The sequence below is a fragment of the Camelina sativa genome, chromosome 19 (assembly GCF_030686135.1).
Source record: "Camelina sativa cultivar CO46 ecotype springtype chromosome 19, ASM3068613v1".
Lineage (NCBI taxonomy): Eukaryota > Viridiplantae > Streptophyta > Magnoliopsida > Brassicales > Brassicaceae > Camelina > Camelina sativa.
Genome location: NC_141898.1, coordinates 5,577,929 through 5,589,757, shown reverse-complemented (window position 1 = coordinate 5,589,757; position 11,829 = coordinate 5,577,929). Strand labels below are relative to the sequence as shown.

Sequence of the window (11,829 nt, the reverse complement as noted above, 5' to 3'; positions counted from 1 at the left end):
GTTTTGTTTTAGAAAAAAATAATAATAAGATGAATGCATTTAATAAGCAGTAACAAAATTAGAGTTTGCGTGATCCAAATTCCAACAAATGAAGTCGGTTCTTTTTTTTACTTAATTGAGACCACTAGGAAGAAACCGAAGGTATGCTAACTTATTCAAGAAGGGTGATGAAACTCTTACATCATAAATTATTTTATAACAAAAAGAAAAACACAAAATACGTTTCAAATGATTGAGAGGGTTAGGTATAATATTATATATATATGGATGAATTGAACGCGAGGACAAGAGGGGGAGAGGCCAAAGAGAGTCAAAGTCAGTAAGTCACCATGGGCGAGAGTAAAGATGTATAGCTGTCATATTCTCATTGGCTGTCTTTTGCACTGTTGGATTCTTGTAGAATTTCTTAGATTTTTTTTTTCATTTATATTCGTCGGTTCAAATTTAAAACTAAAAAAACTGTATTATGGAGGAGATAGAGATACACAAAACATGACATAATGTGTCACTGTGTTGGAGTATATCCGAATCGAAAGAGCTGCGTGCACACTGTTTTGCGTTAAACTCCAATCCAAGCTACGCTGGCCTCATCTAAAAAAAAGTATAATTAAACAGTTTAAAATAAATACTATCGTATCTTCGTAGTGTCACCGCTTGGTACTGTGTATATACAGATTGAACAAACAGTGAAATGTTATATATATTTTTTTGGTAAAAATGGTTTGCTACTTTCTTTATTCGTAGGTGTAATATATAGTTAGTATCACCGAACCTTTTAATTTAAGATTATAAACTAATTAAAAGTAATAAAACTATAGATAGTAGAATATCCTAACTGCTCGAGAAATATGAAACGAACGACAAAGACAGTGGATGATGAAAGGGAGATTAATTCAAACTGCCAGTTTGCACTTTGCACACAATAATGTTATACGCTTAAAACAATCTTAAGGTGACGACAAAAGAAAAATATTATAACAACCCCTAAGGAGACTTCATGGACGGCTTACAATGCTACTTCCATTATCTCCTTCATTCATATCAATTGCACATACAAAGAAGAAAAATCTATATATTTACATAGCAAATTACCAATTTCTGCATTGTGATTCAATAAGTTCGATAGGTTATGTAGCTCAGTAGCGTAGACTAGTACTGCATGACGGCGTTCTACTATATGTATATTTTTTTCCATCTGTCATAATAGGTCGACATGGTGTATTGACTATTTATTTGGTTTAATCACGGGTCTTTTCGGTGATTTGAATAAAATTAAATGTTGGTAACACTAACAAGTTTCAAGGCTTTTGCCGATTCAGTGAATTATATATTCAACCAAGCATAGACATGTATAGACAACAAATTAAAATGAATACATAATAGCTAATATTTGAAACTGTTTTATTTTATTGTGAGAAGAACAAGTATTGTATTGAGAAGATGGTGATAAAAGGATAAAGGCATGAAAGGCCGGTGTTGATTGATTCTCTGCCGCAAGTATAGAAAAAAAACGACTTATACCATAATAATTACAAGCAAGTAGCCACATGACGATATTTATTTTGTGCGCTAGTCATTTATAACCATTTGTATGATAAACGTGAATAGGAATTGGCCAGGCAAAGAAAACATGAAGACAGATATGCTATTTAAACCAAATTGAATTTTTCTTTCTAAAATAAAGGAAATATATTCATTTTCGTTAATAGGATCATAGAAGAGGGTAAGTAATATCGTCGATCGTCGTTGGTGTGGATGTACTCTACTATGATATTGGTTGGTTAAACTAAAAGACTAACAAGTAACAATCTGTGATATCACCAAACGCCTCACTGTTGCCAACGATTTGTTGGGAGTTGGGACCCCACGTATGTCAAACAACTCACCCCTAGCGATGTAGCAATGGGCCAAACCGTTGCGGTTTGTATCGAATATGATTTGGTCCGCCAATCACGGATCGGTCCACACTAAAGTATATATAGAAGAATTAAGAGTGGTTTAATTTGGACGGATGGGCCATTGCAAACTTAATCTTAAACAAGCTGAATCAGGTTTGTGAGTAGTTGTTATGCAGTCAAACTTAATCTTAAACTATAGATGTTTCGTTTTCATCTCTTATTGAATCGTGTAGTAGATAAAAGTTATACAAAAACCAGTTTTTATAGCTAGATCTTGAAGAAGAAAAAAACAAAAGAGTCATCAATACCATTCTTTTGACATGAAATCACTTGATTAGTGTATATATTTGCTAGACTAACTTAAATAATACTGCATTGTAGGTTTATACATGTATGTGTACAAACTACAAACACACGTCAAAAAAAGAATGACCGTATTTTATACTTGCACCTTCGTTAAGTAAGTGGTGTATACATAGACGTATGGTACAAGGAAAGGAGGGGAGATGGTGTGTAATGTTATCATGACATCATCCATATGCCCCGCAATTGCTTAATTTCCGGATCATCTATCTTATAATTGTTTTTGTATTTATCCCATAATTGATTTCTTTTTGTATTCATCTCTTTGACATATACAACAAATGAACAAACACAACTCACAGAATTCAGAAAAAGAGAACTTTTGCATTTGAAATGAAGATATTAAATAATAAGATTATAATTTTACTCTAAAAGAAGCAAACAGAACTATATGCTTAAGCTACTTATTCTAGTTGTGTAATTTGTGGTTATTTGATTATCTTCTCTATTCCCAACCTTTATTCATTATATTGTTAGATAAACACCTAGCAATGCAAATTCTGCTCATACAAATCTATTAGAAAAGAGAACGTATGCATTTTGTTTCTTTTTCACAAAATAAAAAAAATAAAAAAACTATTTTCTCTAAAAGAAGAGCATAGTGATATTAAGATGGGCCTAAATTTAGTACGGGCTTATGATAAATCTAGATGAAATGGGCTTTCATAAATAAGCCCATGAATCGTAATGAACCAAAATTCGAGTTTCCTTGTAAAAAATTCTCCGGTTGGTCTCCCGTGTTTCTGGGTCGCTGCTGTTGTTCGTCGGCGATGGAATCGGAGAGGAAAGACAAATACTTTGCAACTCCTTTGACTTGGTATCTCGGAGTCATGCTTCTTTTTCGAAAAAACGTTGCTAACGGTTCGAACTACCCACTACCTTGGACGCCGTCAAGAACAATTCAATTGGAAACATCACTTTCTTCTCCGTTGGTCAGAAGAAGAGGAGAGACCAGGTTAGCTATTACTGTAACTAAGCTCTGTCTGTCTGCATTTGGTTGACATATGTCTTCTGTCGATGAACCAAATTAGGTAAAAATGGTTAATTTAGACAAAAAAAAAATGGAATTAGGGAGAGAGAGAGGAATAAACGGCAATGTATGCGTAAGAGGAGGGATGAGAGGCTAAGAAAGTTTCCCTCTCTCCATCTCTTTTGCATCTCCTCTTGTCTCCTCCTTTGAAAATGTTCTCTCTCTCTCTCTGCTTTTCCAGGTTGAGATACTATTAAGGGGATTTTTATACGTTTACAAAGACAGGACATTTCAAGTCCCTCTTTCTTCATTTCTGGATTTGGAATCTTGGAACATATTATCTGTTTTTTTTCTTCTTTTGTTTTAGAGTTTGAGATTTGCCATTATGGGAACTACCTACTCTTATCTCTAAACATGGTTCGCATTCTTGATTTTTCGTAACCTGTCTCAAGATTTTCACTTTTTTTTCTCGTTTCGTTTCTCTGACGCATTACAATCTCTCTTTCTTTTTTGTATGTGTTTGTTCCTTGCTTTGTGGTGGCAGTTTCTTCGTTTTGACATGGTTTGATTATCCTCAGCTTGTCTTTTTTATATCAGCAAGGAAGCGTGATCATCTCAGGTAAAACGGGATTTTAATGTTTCTTGTTGTTGTCTTCATGTTACATAGCAACAACGCATATTTAAGGTGATGTCTTTGATGATGTTCGTAGGTGAGCTACTTTAGTATAACCGGAGAACAATCATCAACCTGGAGACGTTCTGAAAATGGACTTAGCTTCCAAGAAGAACACAGCTAATGTCAGCTCCAAGGAGATTGACCCAAACGTAAAACCTAAGTCGCCTCGTGCAAACCTCTCTCCATTTTCACTTAAACTAGGAGACAATGTTCCCAGGAACCCTCATTTCGATCCCAAGAAGATGGATCCTCTTGTCAAACATCAACCAGCAAAGTCTCATGAACCTCCTCCCACTGCAACGAGAGCTGCCAACAACGAGGGTGATTTAAAGCATAACACCTATTCGAGCGATGGTGATAGCTTACCTATGCGGAAGAATCCTCTTAAAAATCTTCATTATGATCCCAAGAAGATTGTTCCTTTAACCACCCCTGAAATACACTCACCAAGCGGCAGAAATCATCACCACAATAGGACTAAGTCCCCAGACAACAAGAGAGCCCCTAGAAATAATGCCGACTATACCTATGGTGATAACTCGGTCGGTCCATCAGCTACATCTTTCAAGCCTCACACGGGAGGGGACGTCAGATGGGATGCCATTAACTCAGTCGCTTCAAGAGGTCCTCAAATAGGTCTTGACAATTTCAGGCTTCTGAAACGTCTAGGGTATGGTGACATAGGCAGCGTTTATCTTGCGGACCTGCGAGGGACAAATGCGGTTTTTGCGATGAAGGTGATGGATAAGGCCTCCTTGGCTAGCAGAAACAAGTTGCTGAGGGCTCAGACCGAAAGAGAAATCCTATCTTTGCTTGATCATCCTTTCTTACCGACACTCTATTCTTACTTTGAGACCGATAAATTTTACTGTCTGGTCATGGAGTTCTGCAGCGGCGGAAATCTCCATTCTCTCAGACAGAAGCAGCCCAGCAGGCGTTTCACAGAAGAAGCAGCGAGGTTAGAAAAAAAACATTCAATTTATTTGGCGTTGGAGCTTACATATTATCTTCTCTGATGAGTTTGTTGACAGGTTCTACGCGTCTGAAGTGCTATTGGCTTTGGAATATCTACACATGCTGGGGATTGTGTACAGAGACTTAAAGCCGGAGAACATCCTTGTTCGTGATGAAGGCCACATAATGCTCTCTGACTTCGACCTTTCCCTCCGTTGCACCTTTAATCCAACCCTCGTTAAGTCTTCCTCAGTCTGCAGCGGGGGAGGTGCTATCCTCAACGAGGAGTTTGCCGTCAATGGCTGCATGCATCCATCTGCCTTTCTTCCCCGCCTCCTCCCTTCCAAGAAAACCCGTAAAGCCAAATCCGACTCTGGCCTCGGTGGCCTCTCTATGCCAGAGCTCATGGCTGAACCAACAGATGTGCGGTCAATGTCCTTTGTGGGCACGCACGAGTACCTTGCTCCAGAAATCATACGTGGCGAAGGACATGGCAGTGCCGTGGACTGGTGGACCTTCGGGATCTTCCTCTATGAGCTTCTCCATGGGACCACCCCGTTCAAGGGGCAGGGAAACAGAGCCACGCTGCACAACGTGGTGGGTCAGCCGCTAAAGTTTCCGGATAGCCCACATGTGAGCTCAGCGGCACGTGATCTCATCCGTGGACTTCTAGTAAAGGATCCTCACAGAAGGATTGCTTACACGCGGGGAGCCACAGAGATAAAGCAACACCCTTTCTTTGAAGGTGTGAATTGGGCTCTGGTGCGCAGTGCTTCCCCTCCTCACATTCCTGACCCTGTTGACTTGGGACCATACACTGCCTCTAAAGGGAAGGCCAAGAACCATGGAGTTGGTGATCATGGTAACTCAATTAAGCCTGAGCCTCTGGTCGCCTGTGCTGCTGGCCCAACCGATGATACGGCATATATAGATTTCGAATACTTTTAGACTAAAAAACTTCACAAGCTGAAATGTTCTATGTGTTTTTTTGTTCATATTCTTAATTTTTGACCAATACAAATTGTGATTTATATAAACAAGAACAAATGACTTGGTTTAAGAGACATGAGTTTTACTAAAAGGGTTAAAGCATATTTTGTTTGTAAGATAACATTTGTCATTGTGAAAAAATTACAAAAAGCTTCTTCGAGTCAACTAAAATGTCCAAAGAGGCAACACTCTTGTCGACATAACAGAGCCATTGGTTCCAAATATCTCGCTGCCCCTTTCTTATCGTCATCCGTACAAAATAACTCTCAAGTTCCTTCCTTTTCACTAGGCAGATATGTTGAAGCACTGTTTTGTGTCTCATAACGCCGCCAGTGATCTCTATTTCCCTTTCTCCAACTCCAGATTCAATCCTGCAAGCTGCCGAAAGAAGCCACCTCGTCTCACCTCCTGCGTTGTCAATGTTGGATTCCAAGATATCGCTGAGGTCATCCACAACAAGGTTTCACCTTTTTTTTTTCTCTTCTTTCATTCCTTTTTTTTCTTTTCTTGGGAGGGTCATTCGTCACTTAGGCTTTTTTTATTTCACCGGCGTGAAGGTACTCATAGCTGCTGGGACTTCCGCTGCGATTGGGCAGCTCTCTAAGCCCTTCACTTCTGTAGTTTTGTATGGGAAAAAATTGGACTTTAGAAGTGTTTTTCAAGCTGGAGGGTTCCCTTCAACACATTCATCTGTAAGCTCTGCTCTTTCTTTCTCTCTTCTTCTAATAACCGTGTTTGTCTACTTCTCTGACTTTGTGACTTGATTCCTGAGAAATCAGTCTGTTGTGGCTGCAGCAACTGCAATTGCTTTTGAAAGGTGCTTAGCTTGAAAACCTTTCTTTTCTCAATTTCCCCCAAATATATTCATTATGTAATCTCCTATGGTGTGGTTTCAGGGGGTTTGCTGATTCCATCTTTGGTCTAACTGTGGTTTATGCTGGCCTTGTCATGTATGATGCCCAGGTAATGTTCCCCTTTTCCCCAAAATTCCAACTTGCATTACACAAGTAGCTAGGATGATCTCTAAAGAAATGCTGAGGCTGGCTGGCTTTTGGATTGAAGTCTCAGTACACCTATTGTATCTATAGATCTTGGTTGGTTCTCCTCAGTGTCTGATTCATGCTTTAGTTCTTGCTTGTATAGGATAAGAGTTAATAATGTCTCATATCTCATATTTGATTGGTACCATCACAGGGGGTGAGGAGAGAAGTTGGAAAACATGCGAAAGTGTTGAACAAACTAACAGCAAATGCTAGTAGAAGTGAAGTGATGAGTTTAAAGGGCAACAAATCTAACAAGGTTTTAGAAGCAGATGAGATCAGTGAGGAAGTTGTTCCACCATTGAAAGAATCAATAGGACACACTGAAGTTGAAGTCATAGCAGGGGCTTTGTTCGGTTTCTTAGTTACCTTCAGTGTTTATTCCCTTTTGTAAAAAAAAAAAAAAAGCTCCAAACTGTATAAACTAAATATTATTTTTGTGTGTTGTTTGATAAGAAAGAAAGAGAGTGAGAATTTAATAATGTGGAAATTGCAATTAACAGAATCAGTGGTAATGTCAAAATCAGTTTTGATGGATCTGAGAGAATTGTTCTGTTTTCGTTGGTTCGTTTGCTTAGACTTGGAACAATAAAAAAGTAGAGAAACAAACCCCACAAACACAACACACAATAGAGTTTGACACCAAAAAGTACAAAGCTTTCCTTTAGGGTTTCTCTTTTTTTTTTTTTTTTTTTTTTTCTTCCAATCGAATGGCACATCGCCAATTGTATAGCTACGCTCTTCATCAACCTTCCCACGCTGCTGCCTCTGCCTCTGCCGTATCTCCAGCTCTTCCGCCGCAACCGCCAATTACTGCTCTATCTTCTCTCTACGGTTCTTCCTCTGCTGACCATTATTATCCAGATAGCACGTTTCGTTTCTTAGCTCGTGACGGATCCGAAGCTTTGAGCAACTACAATTCAGGGACTCTTGCATCGTCTTCCGCTATGTATCACCATCTGCCTAACACGACGGCATCGCATTTGGCGTATCCGCAACTGCTTCAGCATCAGGAACCTTCTTCTTGGCCGCCTGGTGTGGAGGTTCCAGGTGCTGCTTCCGCCGTCGAGCCTCTTCCTCCTGGTGTCAAACGCACCTCTGAAGGTACTATGCTCTTTTTTTTTTTCCTTACCATTCTGAGATCTGCATCATTTTCTTATTTATTGCTTGGGAAAACTATGCCGTATAATTTGGAAATTTAAAGACTTTAGCTTTTTCCTTTTCTCTGCTCATCGTGATTCTAGTTCTGGTCATAGCGGAGACTTTAAACTTCAGGTCTTTTCAATTGCAGCATAAAAAACACAGCTTTAATAATGGTCTCTACTCTCTAGCTTGGTCTTTTTTAGGAGAGATCTTACTTTACATTTGCACAAGCACATTTATTGTTGGGTTGTATTCATTTGTGCTTTCTCGTTAGCTAGAATTGAGGTTGCATTGGTTTGCCCAGCTGCTTTGTTTTGTGTTTGGACATTAAGTTAGAATCATCTCTCTAAGGAGATGCAAGTATTTAGATCGAATTGCATCTATATATAAACTATAAAGCTTATTGTAGTGTTTTTGTTTAAGTCTTTGTTGCTTTAGAAGTGCCTGAAGACAAATTGTTGTTAAACTTGACCTCAGTGTTTAGAGTTGAACACCTTAGTGGTTATACAGTATTAATTGATGATTCTGTTTTGTTGTAACTCTATGGTTTCCAATATACTTTAAGAAATGATTGTGTGTAAACCATAATTTCTAACTGGAAGTTTAACCAAAGATACAATTGATGCTATATTTTGGTTTCTGCTATACAATTGGTGGATCTACATTTATTACACCAAATTTATTTTCAAATTATACTTATACTCACTACATATATTCTCATTTCGTTGTATATTATTGTTTATTATGTAATCTAGCGCTCTACTATCCGACTCTGTTGGGTGCCCATAATACAATTGGTCAAACCGAAGCTTGGTATACTACAGACTATTTTACCAAGCGCCCTAAGTTGGAGAGTACGAGCCATTTGCCTGTATATCCACAGAGGGCAGGGGAGAAGGATTGTACCCACTATATGCAAACAAGAACATGTAAATTTGGAGATAGCTGCAAGTTTGATCATCCTATTTGGGTTCCTGAGGGCGGAATCCCAGATTGGAAAGAGGTGATCGTTTACTACTACCTAAGTATTTCTTTGCCCTCATATGATATTTACATTATTATGGTAACGTTTTTCTATATTCTGTTATGACTTATATGTTTTATACTGCGAGAGTTTGTGCCTTATTACTTTTTAACTATATATATTGTTTTTGCTTGGTCTCGGAGGGCTTAGATCTACTACATTATCATGAAAGTATAGACATGACATATGGTAGCTTGATTGTGAGTCAACACTTGAGCTTTTGCGACCATGTTTTGTTATCCTTGCTCTTCCCGTTGTTAGATCATTCCTTGAATTGGAAGAGACAACATACTCATTTTCTTGGCATTCCATGATAAAAGTGATATGATTGTTTTTGCTTATGAATATCTTTTTTCATTCAGGCACCAGTTGTTCCAAATGAAGAGTACCCTGAGAGGCCAGGAGAACCAGATTGTCCTGTAAGCTGTTCGTGAAAACTTTTCGAGCTATATTATTTCTGTTTTGCCTGAGGATCTGATTATCTTTTCTACTTCACTGCTGTCCAGTACTACATAAAAACACAACGCTGCAAATATGCTTCAAGGTGCAAGTTTAATCATCCGAGAGCTGAGGCTGCAGTAAGTGACTTTTCCATTTTGTACATAAAATCTAGTGCTTGTGATATGTGCTGGTTTAGTTTCTTCTTGGGTTGGGCATGCACATAAAAGTAGTATGCTCTTATATGTTTCAGGTTAGTGTTGAGAATCAAGAGGTATTGCCTGAGAGGCCTTCTGAACCTATGTGCACAGTAAGATATACACATAATAGACTCATTAGTACATATCCGCTTTTTGTAAATTCCCTTACAGATGAAACTGATTTTGATTAGTAATTTGACAATGTTTCGTTTCTGCATCAGTTCTACATGAAGACTGGAAAATGTAAATTTGGTTTAACATGCAAGTTCCACCATCCAAAGGATATCCAGCTACCATCATCTAGTCAAGATAATGGTAGCAGTGAGGTGTTAACCAGTGATCCTGATGCCACAAACAATCCGCATGTCACATTTACCCCAGCGTTGTATCACAACTCGAAAGGACTACCTGTTAGACCGGTAATGAATACATCACTTTGCCTTAGACTGATCTATTATCTTATAGGCACAATTGGTAACTTTTTAGTGTCTTATAGGCACTATACTTAGAACTAATGAAGATGGTTTGTTAGCATTATGTGCTGGCATGTTCATCTGAGAATGAAGTTTCACTTACTAGACTGTAGCTTTTGCAGGGTGAAGCGGACTGTCCATTCTATCTCAAAACTGGAAGGTGAATATCTGTTGTACAACACTAGTTCGTTGGTTACAACCTTGCTAATAAAACTGTGACATTAACGTTCTAACTGGTTTCCCGTTTCCACAAGCAGCTGCAAGTATGGCGCCACTTGTCGCTACAATCACCCTGAGAGGACTGGTTTGTGATCATATCGATATTTTTCGTTCTTAGAAGCTTTTAACGTATCACTTTCATCTCTTAATTTTTGTGATGTGCGATGTTTTGATTTTGTGCACAGCATTCATCCCCCAAGCTGCTGGAATAAACTATTCTCTACTTTCGTCGAACGCTGCGAATTTAAACCTTGGGATGGTTACACCAGCTACCTCCCTCTATCAGAATTTGTCTCAACCCACAGTAAATGCCTTATATTCATGTTGTAGTAAGTATTCAAAAGCTCCTCCTAAGTTGCTAGAGGTTGACAAAGTTGAGCTTGTTGCAGCTTGGAGCGCCTTCAGCAACTTATCCCCAAAGACCTGGACAATCAGAATGTGACGTGGGTATTCTTGTTTCTTTTTGAGATAGTTGAGCTGTGCTTCTACATATCTGTTGGACTTACCAAAAAGTCTTGTTCTCCAATATTACAGTACTACATGAAGACAGGGGAGTGCGAGTTTGGAGAGAGATGCAGGTTCCATCACCCAGCAGATAGGTTAAGTGCAACGACCAAACAAGCTTCTCAACCACCGAATGTAAAGCTGAGCCTTGCAGGGTATCCCAGAAGAGAGGTACCTACCAGTACAAAGTGGTATCATTAAAAGCGTGCATGTTATGAGTTTGGGTGCTAATGCCATAGAATTAAAAAAACTGTTGCAGGGTGCGCTTAATTGCCCTTATTACATGAAGACAGGGACTTGCAAATACGGGGCAACATGCAAGTTTGACCATCCTCCTCCGGGTGAGGTGATGGCTAAGACCACTTCAGAAGCTGATGCTGCTGGAGCAACAACAGACACTACTCAATGAGTATCCCAGCTTTGTGTAAGATAAGATGATTTTGTGTTCAGGCTGATTGTGTTGTAATCTTAGTTTACTTTGTATGTTCTTTATCTGTTTCGTTTCAAAATGCTTCTCCCCTCCCATGGGTTCTCGATATCATCCTAAAACGAAAAGAAAAGCTTGAGCTAGTATTCTTTTACTGAGTAAAAAATTCCCATCTTATTATTTTGCTCAGTTGAACTAATAAAGTCAAAGGTGTTCCACTACTGTTTTATCAATGATTCAATACTTCAATCGGATTGATCCTCCGTTGAGTTGGTCCCCTTGCTAAATGCCGTTTCCCTTGTGATTTTTGTTGATAGCAATTATCAGTAAACTCCAACCAATCACCCCAGTAAGATGAATCAATACGTATCAACAAGATGTGACAGTTTGACAGAGAGCCAGCCAGTGCATGTAACATGCTTCTTCAGCAAGAAACACGTCGGTGCTAACTGCTAAATCAAAAAGGTGGGGTCCTAAATTTTGTTCTTGTAAATTGAAGAAGAGGACATG

The 11,829-nt window shown here is 38.8% G+C and overlaps 3 protein-coding genes across 6 annotated transcripts; all 3 read left to right on the top strand.

The window, feature by feature from the left end:
- The first annotated feature begins 2,955 nt into the window (after window positions 1–2,955).
- LOC104765036 (serine/threonine-protein kinase AGC1-5-like) lies at window positions 2,956–5,953 on the top strand. 2 transcript variants are annotated; one of them, XM_010488693.3, is made up of 4 exons: window positions 2,956–3,216; window positions 3,776–3,850; window positions 3,942–4,865; window positions 4,939–5,953. In XM_010488693.3, the coding sequence occupies exons 3-4, from the start codon at window positions 3,997–3,999 to the stop codon at window positions 5,807–5,809; spliced, it is 1,740 nt and encodes a 579-aa protein (XP_010486995.1). In that variant the 5' UTR covers window positions 2,956–3,216; window positions 3,776–3,850; window positions 3,942–3,996; the 3' UTR covers window positions 5,810–5,953. The 2 variants fall into 2 exon arrangements, with proteins under 2 accessions (XP_010486995.1, XP_019096211.1); XM_019240666.2 differs by having other exon boundaries at window positions 2,987–3,648.
- LOC104765035 (uncharacterized) lies at window positions 5,920–7,373 on the top strand. Of its 2 annotated transcripts, none has more exons than XM_010488692.3 (5): window positions 5,920–6,311; window positions 6,409–6,543; window positions 6,631–6,668; window positions 6,748–6,814; window positions 7,046–7,373. In XM_010488692.3, exons 1-5 carry the CDS (start codon window positions 6,147–6,149, stop codon window positions 7,283–7,285), a joined length of 645 nt encoding a protein of 214 aa, XP_010486994.1. In that variant the 5' UTR covers window positions 5,920–6,146; the 3' UTR covers window positions 7,286–7,373. The 2 variants fall into 2 exon arrangements, 1 of the variants encoding a protein (XP_010486994.1); XR_015590908.1 differs by having other exon boundaries at window positions 6,023–6,311; window positions 6,748–6,945.
- On the top strand, window positions 7,372–11,606 carry LOC104767472 (zinc finger CCCH domain-containing protein 37). 2 transcript variants are annotated; one of them, XM_010491492.3, is made up of 12 exons: window positions 7,372–7,995; window positions 8,790–9,037; window positions 9,421–9,477; window positions 9,565–9,636; window positions 9,750–9,806; window positions 9,918–10,115; window positions 10,292–10,329; window positions 10,427–10,473; window positions 10,574–10,692; window positions 10,778–10,831; window positions 10,923–11,063; window positions 11,152–11,606. In XM_010491492.3, exons 1-12 carry the CDS (start codon window positions 7,602–7,604, stop codon window positions 11,299–11,301), a joined length of 1,575 nt encoding a protein of 524 aa, XP_010489794.3. In that variant the 5' UTR covers window positions 7,372–7,601; the 3' UTR covers window positions 11,302–11,606. The 2 variants fall into 2 exon arrangements, with proteins under 2 accessions (XP_010489794.3, XP_087357761.1); XM_087501635.1 differs by having other exon boundaries at window positions 7,399–7,995; window positions 10,283–10,329.
- Window positions 11,607–11,829: the final 223 nt, after the last annotated feature.

What these genes read in the sequence shown, in the direction of transcription:
- LOC104765036 (XM_010488693.3), top strand. Translation starts at nt 3,997, where the DNA reads ATGGACTTAGCTTCCAAGAAGAACACAGCTAATGTCAGCTCCAAGGAG. An exon ending in TTCACAGAAGAAGCAGCGAG is followed by an intron (nt 4,866 to 4,938) that starts GTTAGAAAAAAA and finishes GTTTGTTGACAG; the next exon opens with GTTCTACGCGTCTGAAGTGC.
- LOC104765035 (XM_010488692.3), top strand. Translation starts at nt 6,147, where the DNA reads ATGTTGAAGCACTGTTTTGTGTCTCATAACGCCGCCAGTGATCTCTAT. An exon ending in CTGAGGTCATCCACAACAAG is followed by an intron (nt 6,312 to 6,408) that starts GTTTCACCTTTT and finishes ACCGGCGTGAAG; the next exon opens with GTACTCATAGCTGCTGGGAC. An exon ending in TCCCTTCAACACATTCATCT is followed by an intron (nt 6,544 to 6,630) that starts GTAAGCTCTGCT and finishes CTGAGAAATCAG; the next exon opens with TCTGTTGTGGCTGCAGCAAC.
- LOC104767472 (XM_087501635.1), top strand. Translation starts at nt 7,602, where the DNA reads ATGGCACATCGCCAATTGTATAGCTACGCTCTTCATCAACCTTCCCAC. An exon ending in TGTCAAACGCACCTCTGAAG is followed by an intron (nt 7,996 to 8,789) that starts GTACTATGCTCT and finishes TATGTAATCTAG; the next exon opens with CGCTCTACTATCCGACTCTG. An exon ending in ATCCGAGAGCTGAGGCTGCA is followed by an intron (nt 9,637 to 9,749) that starts GTAAGTGACTTT and finishes TATATGTTTCAG; the next exon opens with GTTAGTGTTGAGAATCAAGA.